The sequence below is a fragment of the Vicugna pacos genome, chromosome 8 (genome assembly GCF_048564905.1).
Source record: "Vicugna pacos chromosome 8, VicPac4, whole genome shotgun sequence".
NCBI lineage: Eukaryota > Metazoa > Chordata > Mammalia > Artiodactyla > Camelidae > Vicugna > Vicugna pacos.
In genome coordinates, this window is record NC_132994.1 from 48,182,841 (window position 1) to 48,198,104 (window position 15,264).

At 34.7% G+C, this 15,264-nt stretch overlaps 1 protein-coding gene across 3 annotated transcripts in view; it reads right to left on the reverse strand.

Annotated features, from left to right (window-relative positions):
* PTPRK (protein tyrosine phosphatase receptor type K) overlaps window positions 1-15,264 on the reverse strand; it is a 511,934-nt gene that overhangs the window by 202,452 nt on the left and 294,218 nt on the right. For all 3 annotated transcript variants that reach the window (XM_006200038.4, XM_006200039.4, XM_072965854.1), the window contains exon 7: window positions 4,016-4,309. In XM_006200038.4, coding sequence (XP_006200100.1) covers window positions 4,016-4,309 — 294 coding nt within the window. The remainder of the gene's footprint in view (window positions 1-4,015; window positions 4,310-15,264) is intronic.

The following is a 15,264-nucleotide window of genomic DNA, read 5'->3' on the forward strand; positions in this document are numbered from 1 at the left end:
TATGTGAACAATAACATGGGTCAGGCTGTAAACTAACAGTGAAATAATCATACCTCTCAGGTACATAGAGAAGCATGAGGCAATTGTAGGTGGCTACAGCCACCAGAGGCTGTAATTACCACCTCTCCTAACTTGAGTGACCCTGAAGCAGGTAATTGCACTTACCACATGATTTTAATGTACTTTAGAAAGAAAACAAAGAAATAGCTTTGGCAACTACGCAGGACATTTTCAGAAAAGGATAAAATGAAACACTGCTTTACCTGTTTAAAATATTTTAAACACGGCATATACTTGAGTGTTAAGAACACTAATCAATTGTGCTTTCAATAAAAGCTGAGTTGGAAACATTCAGCTATGTTTTCTCAAAGAATAAGTTACCCATGCAGATCCTATTTTTAAATGTCTCCCAGATTTTACCTGCTGTACTTTCATTTACTCATGCTATACTCTTCTGAAAGGGGGAAGAAAAGATCACCTATAGTAGGAGAAAGAGGGGAAAGAATTCAGGCTTTTCAAGTACCAGAAAATGGGTGTGAGCCCAACTGGCCCAGCCGGCCGAGGTTAGACAAATCTCTGTTTTTTATTTTGCTTTTTCTGGGTCTTAGATTCACCAGCTACAAGATGGGGATAATAATATCCAAATAACTATAAAGCAGTAGCAAACAATACTTAACTATGAAAATCTACATTTGTATTTAAAATATAAAATTTACTCATTAATACACATAAATAAAACCATTTAATTAACTTGCTATAAAATTATTTACTGACAGATTTCTGCCAAGAAAACAAAATTTATTACTGCCAGAAGTAAAATTTCAAAGGCTTAAAGACATTAAAATGGAATTTTTAAGACAGTAAATAGTAACTAATTTACTCTCTGATTGGTACTTAGTCAAAAATTGTTCCTCTGTGATCCACCAAAATAAAATAAGAATTCCTGAGAGAGAGAATGTAATCATTATGCCTGTTACTTATAAGAAATTCTTATGAAATTGATATCAGACACATACGTATAGCTCAAAAATATTTATACTTATTTTCAAGGCTTCCTGGTAGTCTAACATACAGGATGTATTAAAACAGTTATTTCAAAACAGTAAATATTTATTCAGTCAGATGATATTAATGGTAAAACACTACCCTACAATGTGGCATTCTCCCAGTATTCATTAAAATGGAATGGTTTACACAACCAGTATTCAGAGCTTGCACAATTTAACAGAATTAGATGGGAACTTCTCCAAAGGTTACATTTAGCATCTCAATGGGGTCATTTCTCCAGATTATGAAGAATTTTTGTACTAAATATCAGATAATATCATAGTCAGCATATGTTGTGTTCTATGTTGTTGTTATAAACCACCAGGCTGAGACCAGTGACGGTGCTGGTGGGGTCTGAGGGATTTTAAATTTGGGGAAAAGGATCTTGAAGAGGGAAAGTAGATGGACATCATCATTTAAACCAACACTGACTCTATTTAGACACGCAATGTTTATCAATTATATTCAAATTTTGCTTTTCAGAAATTATTTAAAAATTAATACAATATAAAATTCATAAGGTTTCCTTCCTTTTCTAATAATAGAGCAAGATTAGTAGACATCCTAATGAAACAAAAACCAGTTTCTCTTCAACCTACAATGTACTTGAAAAATCTAATCTGTAGGTGCTTTTTATTTGACCATAAAAATCCGCATCAAACACACCTTATGAGGACATAAATAAATTAATAAAAATATGTGACAAAGACTCACTACATGTGAGACATATTTTTAAAATAAACTTTTTACAGTTGGAAGTAAAACTACAAATGAGTGAGCTTGATACCATTTTATGCCACAGAGCCCACAATTAAATGTTTCTCAAATAACATATCAGAAAAAAAGACCAATATAACTTCAAAATGTCAAGACATTTATAAATTTGAAAGCAGATATGAATGTAAGTTATTTTTATCCTATCCCCTCCCACACAAATAAGGTTATTCTCAAAATAAAACACCTCAAAGCACTTCACAGTCATAGTTTTACTTATTGCAGTTCAATACGCATTCTGAACATAAGCGTTCAATAGGGATAAATCAATGCTCATTAACATGTTGTTTTCACCCACTTAATACAGCATAACTAGCTTTAAAACACACTCTGATTTATTTGCAATCTCCATTGGCCTTCATACCAAAGGCTAATTTCAAATAATTCCTAGGCTAAAAAATTACATATTAACAACACATTGTGTGGTACTGTTAATTTTTAATGATCTATTTTGATGAAAATAAAAAATTAGAAGGCAGATGAGACATTTAGAAGAAAGAAGTTCGGACACAGCAAGTCAAGAGGAAGATCCACTGGAATTGTCAATTAACATTTATTATTTCAATTTGCATGTATTTCTAAAAATTAAATGTAGGGGGAAAAAGGTTATCTCATCAGAAAATGTGTAGGCAGTAAAATGGACCCTATTGTTCATCTCTTTCTGTTTGCCTGGGATATTAATTTCGGAAGACAGAGTGAGCTACTTCATAGTTTCCACACTGTCTTGTCTTTAATTATTTCTCTGATTCGTTGAGGTTGTAGAGTCAACTTGTTTTCTCCCCCAGGAGGCTCAACTACTACAATAAGAGTAATGTGTCACATTACCTAGAATAAGAAGACTTAGCTACACGGAAAACTTGAAAGGCAAACTGTGTGATTCAGGCTGGGCCATGGAGACTCACCCAAAGTCTTGTGGGTTAAGCTGTTTTTCAACCACAGGATAAATGTATGACACTAGTCAGCAAATTAGCAGACTCCATTGTCCAAGTCTCAGACTAATGATTGAGCAGTTAAACCTCCTATTAGTGATCTTTCAATATTGATACACAAAATATATTCCTATTTAAAATTAACTTGTATATATTAATATGTAAAAATTGAGCCAGATTAAAAAATACTTAGGGATGACAGTACATCAGGCAATTGCAGGGACTTCACTTTGATCTTAGATCAGTACCCTTGGTGAGTTGCCTCAGAATACTGATTGCTAAACAGAGGTTAAAGAAACAAAAGACATTTCACAGGCATTTACATTTTCATAGATCCCCACAGTCTTAGTTTTCAATTTTCAGAACCTAAATCTTTAAATGTTTAAGATGCATAGATCCAGGTACTAACTCTGCAGGTGTTTCAACATAATGCTTGATGGATAAAAAAAGGTCGCTTTCAACTAAACTAAAAAATTAAACTATTTTCAACAATAAAATAAAGAGTGCACTAAAAGTGCACTCTGATAACCTAGACAATTAAACTTTCCAGTGGCTTTTAATAAATAGCTAACAATTTCTCCCATTATAACAATGTGGAGGAACAAGGATGTATGTTTATATATTACTTTTATTTCGCTTTTTACTCTTTCTTTCTGCTTTCTCCATGTGCTATTATTTTCACCACTCTGATTCAGGCATGAGGAGGGCAATGGCAAGTCTTAAAAACATAAGGAAATCCTCTCTATATTTTACAACTGGTCGTCGAGCTGCTGCATTAATCCTCAAAAACAGGATTTTCTGAATAGAAGAGTACTTTTACCAAGGATTTGCTCAGAGTTAACTTTTCTATTGGTATTATCAGATATGGCCTCTGCACTGACCATAATAAAATTATCGAGGACAATTTCCACATAGTACAAAGGTATTCAGCATTTGCTTCAACTGCCAAGGTTTTTCTCTCTCAATAATAGCTTCACCTGCATCTATTAGAGATTTTGGGCTAAACACAAGCAAGTTGAGTCAAATTACCAAGCAAGAAAAGATTGTAGCTTCATAATAACACTGAACAATAATAAACACTCACACTGCCCTTAAATCAGTCAAATTTATGACATAATTAAGGCGACAATTCACCAAATTCATTGAAACTCTTAGAATAGTGTGACTAATCACGTACCAAATAATTAGAACTTTTAATATTGTATGTCTATTATGTGTCTTATGCTAGATTCCTTCCCCAGGCAGAGTGGATTGCTCTGTCTTACCTGCACATTTGGTTCTGGTGATGAGTGGAGGTCCTGGGAGCCCCGTTCCGCCTTCACCAGGTCTTGTAAGCAGAACACGGATCTCGTATTCGGTATCTGGGTCCAAATGCCATAATTTATAAGTTGGAGCATTGACTGCGTGGGTTTCCGTCCAGGAGCCCGATGTCATTCGGTACTCCACTTCTTTCAAGATAATGGGACCATCGCCAATGATAGAGTTGGCATTTAGCTGAATCAGCAAATATGTAGGCCCAACACCAAGCAGCTGAGGAGGAGCAATGGGTCTTGGTGGTTCTAGGAGAGATGAATGTGCAGTCTCATTAGTTAGAATCCAAAGACTATCATATACAGATTAATGCCTCTGAAAGCCTAAAGGCTTTAGGAAGAATTTACTTAGGACTTCATAATAAAAACTTAAAAGAATACTGGAAATGAGTGTTCTGGAAACTGGACTTTTAAAGAGCAAATACTTTCACAGATGGTATATGACACTATTCCCACAAGTTTCCTTTTATTAAAAACATGCCTCTCCAAGAGATAAATCTGTAAAGGCGCAGTAACCAAGGGAAATAAGGAGAAAATATTTAGAGATGAATAGCTCTGATTAGCTGCTAAACAGAGTACAGTTGGTCTTTGACATTCTTGAGGTCCTAAAACCTTTATAAATCCCCAAATTAATTAATACTACTTTAACTCATTATTTCATTCCTGAAATATGGTCAAGTAGTGTTTTTGTTTTTATTGTGTTTTTCTTTACTTCTGCAGAACTCCTGCAGATGAGATGAAAAGAAAGCACAGCAAACTGAACTCAGGAGATGACGCTGGGTGCTGACTCGTTTCCACACACCCATCCCTCAGCGTTAAGAAGCTGAAATTTACACTGAGACGAAATCACAAATCATTACCTATCAGTGGCCTTTGGGAGTAGCATGTGATAAGGCAATGCATCAAATATTAAACTCAAATGTCAAAGATACGCTGCAATTTAATTTTGAATACTTAGATATTTGTTGCTTGAAAGAAACTTTGGGAAACATTATTTCAATGTTTGAACTTATAGAAATGATGAACGATGAATTAGAGCACTTTTTTCCCCCTTTACAACAATGTATGTGAAATTTGATATTGAACTTTATGGAGGACCACACAGCTCTAGCTCTGTCCATATGTCTCTAACTAGTACATTGTGATCAGGTGGGATCTTCTTTGAATCTCTGGAAGAACAGTTCGTGGGGAAGCCAGAAGACTTAACGAAAGTGTTAACCTTAATAAAGTCATAACTGCCCCAAAATTGTTTTAAAGGCTTTTTTAAAAAAAAAAAAGATTTAAAGCAAATTATATGAAGATTACACAGTAACAGCAAAAGAAGAATTCCATTTCCAAAGAGCCACCCATTTAAGTCAAAGGTTTAGTTAAAGACAGGAAATCGGAGAATAAATGCTGTATTATTATAGACAAAAAATTATATGAAGAAAAACTATGAAATGTAACCACACAACACTTTTCTTGTCACCCTCCTCCATCCCCAGGTAGTACTGGGTTGTTAAGAAGAGACAGCCAATATTTTTCAAACTGGATTTTCTGTTTTAATAGCAATACATGCTTAGAATACAACAATACGAGAAAGCTCATAGACAGGTTCTGCCTTCTGATAAAGGTATAAATGAAGCAGGGTTTCGGTTGTAGCCCAGGATTTACTTTTAAACTCCAAAGTACAATTTCTGCCTCACGAGTCCCTCAGTTATAAACAACCCTGACATAAGGAATAAGACTAGCTGGCCTAGATCTCTATCCAGGCTAAAGTAATTTTTAAGAATTTTCCTCCCAAATTCATATGACAAATATTTGTTGAGTAACTACTCATTGCTAAGCTACCCTATGCATTTGGTATTCATATAATACGGCAAGGGAGGCATAATAACAATAAATCAACAAATTCATTGTTTTAAATTGAGAATTATATAGAAAACAGATACTGAGATAAAGAATAACAGATAGGGGAAGGAAGTATCTAGTGAGTAACACTAGTATTTTCTATCCAAAAATCACTTGAAGAATATAAAGTTACTCCAGTCAAGAATCCTGGCTCATTATGGCAATAGCTTTCAAATTAGTTATCAGTAAAGTCATATGAACTTGTGCTTCAGTGTTGCTCTGATTTAAAGTGAAAATAAAGCTAAGGTTAAATAAGACAATTTATGTGCTATATAAACTGTTTACATTTAGAATTATTTCTATTTCTTTGGAAAAGCAGTTCTTAACACATGATTTATAAACTTTAACTACAAAATCTCTCCTTTATGGTTTGAAAATTATTTAAACAATATATAGTCAACACTGAGTAGATGGTGAACTATTTCCAATTTTACAACTGACTTCATTTGAGAAGTTACAGAGGAAAGTTTAAATAAAACCAAAATAGTTTAGAATTTTCATTTATCAGTTAAAGAAAGATAGAGCTAGACATTTCATATCATGAAATTTTACCAACTAGTCTAACAACTTCTGTATTTCAACAAGTTTTGGTAGACAAAGAGAAATAGAAAGTTGACGTATTTTCTAAACTTTAAACTAAAATGAAGCTCAAGAGAGAAATGAATGTAATAGAAAAAATGCAAATGTCTTCCCCGACTATCTAAATGCTGCACATATTTTAAGTAGTCTGGATTTTGCAAATAAACTGAGCTGCCTCATATATGCAATGTTTGTTTTCATTCCAGATGGCTCATATACTGACTAAGTAGGAAATGATGCTAAATTCACAACTTACTGGGGTTCTAACCCAGAGCAGTGATGCGTCACTCACATTACAGCTGAACAACAACCTGAAGAGGTCTGATATTTAACATGACGGAACAGTTTGTCACAGGAACTATAAATAACAAACCTTGGTTAATCTATCAATGTATGGGTGTCCTTAAACCTGACCTAATAAGTGTATACTGAATGTTAAATCTCACCCATCAAAATTCTGCATATCATTGTCACAGAAAATATGGAGAAAACAAAAGAGGAGAGCAGAAGATGGGAGGGAGAGGAGAGAGGAAAAGCTACAACCAAACATATTCTTAGAAACAAATAAAAAAAGTAAAGCATAACATTTTTTCTATCATTTCTATCTCTAAAGAAATGATATGTAAGAGAAAACAAAATATAAAGCCAAGTGATCTGGTTTTAAAAACTGTATACACTGACAGCTGAGTAAACTTGAATATGTTATCTAACTTCTTGGCATTACAATTTCCTCATTGGTAAACTAGGTATAATTTTAAGAATTTTAAAAGACTTAACATTTCTAAATATGTACGTAAGTCCTATATTTGATGCTACTTTGTTTCTGCCAGAGAACGTATGAATTTCAAAATCAAAAATTAATATTCAACACTAGTGTTTTGTGTACATCAAAAACTAAGTTTGATGTAATCAGGTTCTTGGCTCAAAGGGCCACAATTCACTCCTATCAGTTTTATATCTCACTTGCCACAGCCGAGTAAACAAAAGGGGTGGTCCAGTAATCAAAGCAGCAGCTCAAATTTAGAACTGTGGCAGTGTTCAGAGAGGCTTAGCAGCATATACATTGATTAACAGCATGATTATAAGTGAAACTTACCATTAATGAGACTAATATACCACTACATATTAAAGTTTTATGTTTGAAGGAAAAAGTAGCCTTATATTAGCATACGCATTTTGTTTTTAGGCCCTTGAGAACAAGGAGGCTTATTTATAAAATCTCTATTCATTTCAATAAATTATTCATGAATTTTAATCAGTTAGCAAATGAACAAGTAATTGTTCTGCAGCAATATTAATATTCTTCATAACTTAATACACTATCAGACCCAGAGGTGTGGTGCGAATAAATCCCAATTGTATACTAGGTATCAGCTGAAGCATGCAATCCCCAAAATACAAGATAAACTTGCCAATGTTACCAATTAACTTTCAATTAATGACTTACATTCATTATGCTAGAGCTAAACCTATTATAAAATCACAATTATACATTCAAATTGCTTTATTTGTATTTTATTTCAAATGATTTTTAAAAGTGTCTTGAAATCAAGGTAAGTCATTATGAAAGTATATTCTCATCTAGTTATTCCTGTTATAATGCTATTTTACAAACATATGTGTCACTTATCAACATTCAGTTAATTAATAAAATGCAAAATCAGAAGTAGAAGCTACGAAGCCAGAAAAAGTCACTTAACAAAGTAAGTATCAAGGCAAATGACACCTCTACATTCATCTTTCCAAAGAAATAAATAACCTCTCAATTCTATCTCCCTCCAAATTGTTTTATTTACTTGTCCAAGAAGCCTTGACAAAAAGTATCTTGAGATCACCCTCTCACTAGCAGAAGCAGACAGTGCTTTGTCTCCTATGGCTGCTATAACAAATGACCACAAATGTGGAGGCTTTAAATATCAGAAATTTATTCTCGCAAGGTTCTGGAGGCCGAGTGCTCCAAATCAGTATCACAGGATCAAAATCAAGGTGACACCGGCCACACTTCCCACAAACGCTCTGGGGGGAGTCAGCTCCTTGCCTTTTCCTACACTTGCTAGCTGCTGGTATTCCTTGGCTGGTGACCACATCACTCCAATCTCTATTTCACTGTTAACACTGCCTTTTTCTCTTCTCTCTGTAGTCAAATCTCTTTCTACCCCCTGTTTATAAGGATATTCTTGCGATTATATCCATGTGCAGGGTCCCCATGGATAATCCAAGATACTCTCCTCATCTCAAGACTCTTAACTTAATCACATCCCCAAAGACCATTTCCCCATATAAGGTAATAGTCTTCGGCTGCAGAGATTAGGATCCTATTTCGTTGGGGCCTCTTTTCAGCCTATCACATACATGAACTATGACTTCATCCTTCTTCCTAGGAGACATCTCAGCTCCACCTTTTCTCTGGGTGGTAGGAAGCTTGGAAAATAATTCTCCTAGGAAAACATCCTAGCTAGATTCAGAGCAGCAGAAATTATTTAAAAGGCAATATTTATCAACACTGTCTGTTCACTGCTATTTATTTTTTAAAAGGAAATGAAAATAGAGATGATGAAAATTATTACTCAAAATGGCTACAAGAATCAATGTCCCCTTACTATGTCTGAATTTCTGTAAAAATCAAATTAGAATATTTGCCTTGGAGATAGATATTTTCCTACTTGCTACCACTTGTTTACTTAAATGAACAGATCACTTCAAATCAGTATTTTTCTATTTCTTTACCACTCCTCTCATTAAAATTTTGATCCAGTTCCATTTAAAAAAAAGAATTCACTCATTCATGCTTCATGTTGTTTAATCTTCTCCCTCGTCACCTATCAAATGTTCAAGTAAACGGGAAAAAAACATTAGAGACTGAAAGCAGGAAGAATGACATCAGTGTACAAAATAATTCGAGCATTTATTTATCAGCTACCCTATAATAATTTTAAATGATTTTAAATTGTGGCTTAAAAAGATAACAATATAATTTCATGGTACTTGAGGTGTTTCAAGAAATTTAAAATAATAACACTGATGAATAGGAAGATGGCCTTTCCTCCCATAAGAAATGGAAGGCAGGCTAGATAATTAGAAATATTGTCTTTGGACATTTAATATCATATGTATGGCACAATAATGTTTCATTTTTTCCTTAGATATAAAAACATTAAGTACATATTTGAAAATTTTCAGATTCATTTAACAAGATTTCTCCTGCATCCAGGAGAAAGGGAAGGGAAGGGAAGGGAAGGGAAGGGAAGGGAAGGGAAGGGAAGGGAAGGGAAGGGAAGGGGGTAAAAAGAAAGCCACCAAGCACCACCACCAGAAGGAAATACACCAAAAAGCTAATAGCAGTGACTGGGGAACTATGAGCCTACAAGTGGTCTTCCTTTTTCTTTTTTTCTTTATTTTCCAATAAAATTTGTAATGTGCTCATAAAACTTTCTCATCATCACATTCTCAGTGTCTGTCATGGTGCCTAAGTTCAATAACAGCATTACAGAATGAGCGGCTGGCTCACCAATGCCCTGGGGTGGGGGGTGGGGTAGTTATCCATGCCACTCTAAAAAACAATTTTCTACATAAATTCTGTTCCATAAATTTGTTCTATACAAGAAAAGTTAGACTACATCTCCAGTGTGAGAACCAAAATCTTGAGATGCCAATAGTAAAACTGTGTGAATTTTATTTATTTTCAGATGGTGAAATTAACTCCTCAAAATGTAAGATTTACCACCTTGAGCTCTGAACCATGTAGCTAGCCAATTGCTCTGACAGTGATACACAGCACCTACAAAATGTTACTATTTAATTAAAGGAGTTAGTTGACTGGAACAAAAGAACACTTTCTAGGCAATTGCTTAGTGACCAAATGGCATCAAATGATTTATCCACCTTGTAAAAAAAGGCACAGCTACAAACCTATGTAATAATTCTTTTTTGTCTTTCAGTCAAATCAAATCAATTATTTTTTTAAAAGATTTTCCATGTGAAGAAAAAGTTCCCATATATGTATATATGAATATCATTTTATCAAAATATACAATTGCACTAATAGTGCTAGAATGTATACCAATAACTTGAGTTTCTTGAACAAAAATTTAATCCAGGGTAGGAAAATTTTCTGATACTAAATATTGAAAAGCTGTTTTGCCTTTCAGTCCCCGTGTAATATGTATTCATTTTTTAAAAACTCCAAAATCTGTGGAATTACAGTATTTAATCTCAATGACATGGCTCTTTCCTGCTGCCTCATGGGCTGAAATAAGAAGAACCATTTCAGCAACAAAACTGCAAATTTTGCATGCTGAATTTTACATCCTATACATTACCATGGCCTTTTATTCATCTGGATTTGAAAACACTGCTGCAATAACTTTATCACCTGCTTGAAATAAAAAGGCAGAGCAGCAGCAGCACACGATGTTAGATCTGCCAATAGAAACTAAAAACAAGGTTAGGTTCATAATTAGGGTATATGAAAAGGTGAAGGGATTTTAAAAAGTGAAGTTGATTTGCTTTTTAGCCCATGTAATCTAACTGTGAGATAACTACACAATTTCATTTCATTTTGTCCCCAAATGATGCTATCTGATTAATATCTGTGCAATGAATTCATTCAGAATTATGAATTACTGCAATAATTCAACAACTTTACAAAAGCCTCCACCAGTGCCACAATCCATATGGCATGGTGGCAAACCACATATGCTATGATGAAAATTACAGATCCATTTGATTGAATCATAAACTAATATGGAAGATTTCTCTTATGGTCATTTAATCCCTCATTTCAGCTTGGTCAGAGCTCAAACTGTTCATGCATTTCGAGGAAAGAACATGCAGTTGATTCCAAGAATAACAATCAGGTAAGTAGTAAAACTGGGAAAGCCTTCAACTCTATGTTTGGCCCCCTCAAGTCTAGGGTCATAACAGGTAATCACATCACCATCTCATCAGTCACCTTTATGAGATAAGAGAATAAAAAAAAATATGGTAGGAGAAAGGAGGATAACTATGTTTGGCAATGATAATATATGTTCCCCAGGAACACGTAAAACATGCCTACACAGGCCAAAGGATTTGGAGTAGCACCGTTTATATTCATTTTATATTAATATATGTTAAGACAAAATGGCTACTCCAGTAAACCAAGAGACAGCAAGCAATTACAAGGAAAACTCCACCGCAAAGTCTCTATAACAAGATTAGAATCTCTCTCTCTCTATATATATATACACACACATATATCCATGTTCACGTACATGTATATGTAACATGTATAATATAATCAAGAAAAAAGTATTATTTAAAAATATCCTGAATCTTTCACATCTAGAATATTAAAAACACTTAAAAATCTCATGAGTCTAAGTTCCAAATTAAAAAAAAAAATTAAACCTACGGAATTAGAAGAATCTTCCAAAATTTATTCATAACTAAACACTATATAAGTGGGCCGTCTTGAGTCTACTCTGTTGTGTTGACTCATTGTAATATAATACATAAGAATATGCACTTTGTGATTATTCCAAGCCATTCAAAAGGATGTTGAAGTTTTCATGTATGTGTGGCCAGCAACAGAAGGCCTTTTTTTTTTTTTTTTTTAAGTGTGATGACTTAGTCAAGCAATGGAATCAGGGAACACTATTCACTCCCCCTACTCAATGATCCTGGTTCCCAGGGATGTAAAAATCTAAGCCTTTATTTACTCCAAGTTAAACAGGAAACTATTATTTCCCAGTTATTTCTACATGACTCTGGAAGTACAGAGTGACCATTATGTAGCCAGGCATATCCCTCTATGCATAGAAGTGATATAGTTACTCTATTATGAAAACGAATTTCTGATGACATAGAAAAACAATTAAATAAGACTTCAGTCATGTTGATAGCTCCTCTAGATAACAGGCTTTATGAATGCACTACTAACTCCAGCAGAGTCACAATTTCAGGATGCTTTTCAGCTCAAAAAGCATAAATCTTCAGAGACTTTAAAAATCTTCACATCAAAGAAACTGTGTCATTAGCTAATACGGATCCGAGTCAGTTTTGTAACTTAAAGATTCCCAATATGCATTCATTCCAAAGTACAAATGACATAAACTAGCAATTATAGAACATTTCCTCAATTTGGGATTAAACAAAACAAAAAACAACTATGTGTCCTATTAGATGCCCTGGATTAAATCAGGAGATAGAGAACTTTTCGTGTGAAATGGGTTCAACAGATGTGGTCAGTGACTCCAGACCAACTACTCCTAATGGCAACTACGTAAAAGAGTCAGGGGATTTGAACAGGGGACCAGAGGACAGGTTCCTGTGCACTTCTATTTAAATCTTTGAGCTAAGAAGAACAGATTTTTATGGGTAACTCAAGAATGTATAGGTTTAATGATGAACAAAAGTGAATGCCATTAAAATAGGGCCGTCCCTGTGGTCACCATAATAAAAGGACTTCTGAATAATTATTTTAATCACCCAGTTCTATTAGTACTCCTCGAAGGGGCCAGAAATATCTGTCCCCATTACTCAAAATACCATCAAAAATAAAATCACCACACCTAGTTTTATAATCAGATGGAAATAGGTGGTAGACGAGAAAAAATACAGACCTATCTGATTAAACAACAAGGTAGTGACACTTTAAAGATATTTAACCAAGTAAACAGTTACCTTCCAAAGGACGTTTTATACTAGTGTGCCAGCTCAGCCAGCAAGAGACCTTTTATTTCCATTCTATTCGACCGCCCCTATTTCCACACCATAATGGGGACCTAGACATTCAGAATATCAAAATAAAGTAAACCATCTACATATAAACTATTAGAAGGCAGTCCAACTTATAAACCATCAGTACAGCAAGGGAAAGTTTCTAGAAGAGTAAGACAAAGGGTGTCAAGACCGTAAGTAACGCAATTATACAGCTAAAGGGTTGGGCTCTTCTGCCGCTATTCCTGCTACTAAGTGACAGGAAACCTCCCTTTTCTACTTTGATAAATATCATGCCTTGTAAAAGTAAGGGCAAAAAATGGCTACTGACCCAAACTGTTCATATATTCTTTCTGTGAACTTCCAATTTCCCATCCTTCTGCAACTTTAGCTAGATCAACTGGAAATTTGTTCGGGGTGGGGTGGGGGGGGACAGACATAAATAAAATGTGCAAACATTTTCATACGCACTGAAGAAACTTGAAACGGTACCTCCATGAGTGAACTTAAGAGGATTAAGAAATGGGTAAGGAAGCCTACTATTTTAAGTATTATAAAGAGGAGAAAAAAGTATCAAGCTTTTTTAGCATGAACTTTTGTAAAATGACACTTACAAAAATTGATAGCTGAGAGATCCCCCTATTGTACCTGAAAGGTGCCATTTCTTGTTCCAAAGCCATGCAACTTCATCTTTAGAAGTATATGTCTATGTCTGTGTTTAGGTTTTAAATTGAGGATTTGACATTAAACAAAGGTTAAGAAAGTTATTTTGGAAATTAATCATAGAGCTATACCAGATGTATTATTCCTATAAAGTATAATGATATGTTTAAAATGTAAAGGTATTTATTTGTGCCTGTATATTTTATCTGGTTTCAAAAGTTATTTCATTTTAATATTCAAATGCAAACTATGTTAAAGAGATACTATACTGATTGTAAATTTATATTAGTTTTACAAAATCAAATGTCAATTAGGTGATGAGGAAGAGGTCCAAGGTCAACTGTATGCTCTCCAAGCCACGGTGCCAGCTGGGAGATATTCACATTATAGGCAGAATGGCTAGGGGAAAAATACTAGATAGTTTTTGTGATTATCACAGTATTATAGATGAGACACAGGACAATGAAAAAAGACATAAAATAAGTCACTCTGGTGGTTTAAAACATGGCCACAAATTTTTTGAGAGTGCCTCCATTGAGAGGTTGGGTTCATGTTCGCTCCTCTTGAATCTGGGTGATCCTGCACCTGCCTAAATCTATAGAGCACAGAGGAAATGGTGGAATGAGACTTTGAGACTAGGTCACAAGGGACTATGCAACATCCCTTCTGTTCATTGGAACCTGAAACCCTTGCTCTTGGAGCCCTCAGCCACCATGTTAAAAGTTCAGTGAACTGGTGGAGTTATCACAGCCCAGGTGCCAGACATGTGCATAAAGAAGTTTCTAGATGATTCTCACCTCCAGGAGTTTGCGTCACCTGCAGCTGTTCAATTTGAGCATTCCTAGCTGAGGACCCAAACATCCTGGGACAGGGAAAAGCCGCTCCTGCTGTGCATTTCTGAATTTCTGGTTCCCCAAAGCTGGTTGTTGTTTTATGCCAGTAAGTTTTGGGGTATTTTATCATGCAGCAGTTGATGAATGGAAAATTATGTCTTATTAAGAGGTTCAGGAAGATGTCGATGAAAGTTGCAAACTTCTTAACAGAAAAACATCACTCTTTCCTGATGTCCCTTGCTTACCTGTCCAGCCTCATGTCTTACCACTCTCCAATTCCAATCACATGTTCATATATAACAATTTGTATTTTCTATGGAAAAGTTTTCTCTTATATTCATCTACCTTCACCCTTTATATGGTGCCTGGAATGACCTTTCACCATTTATAGCCTTAGCAAAACCATTCATCTTCAAATTCCAGCTCATTTATTACTGCCTCTGGGAAGCCTTCCTCAGCACACCCTCTCTAGCCTGAAGTAAATGCACCTTTTCTTGTAAAAGATTTCTCTATATTTTCTCTCTCTTTAGTTACTGAGCT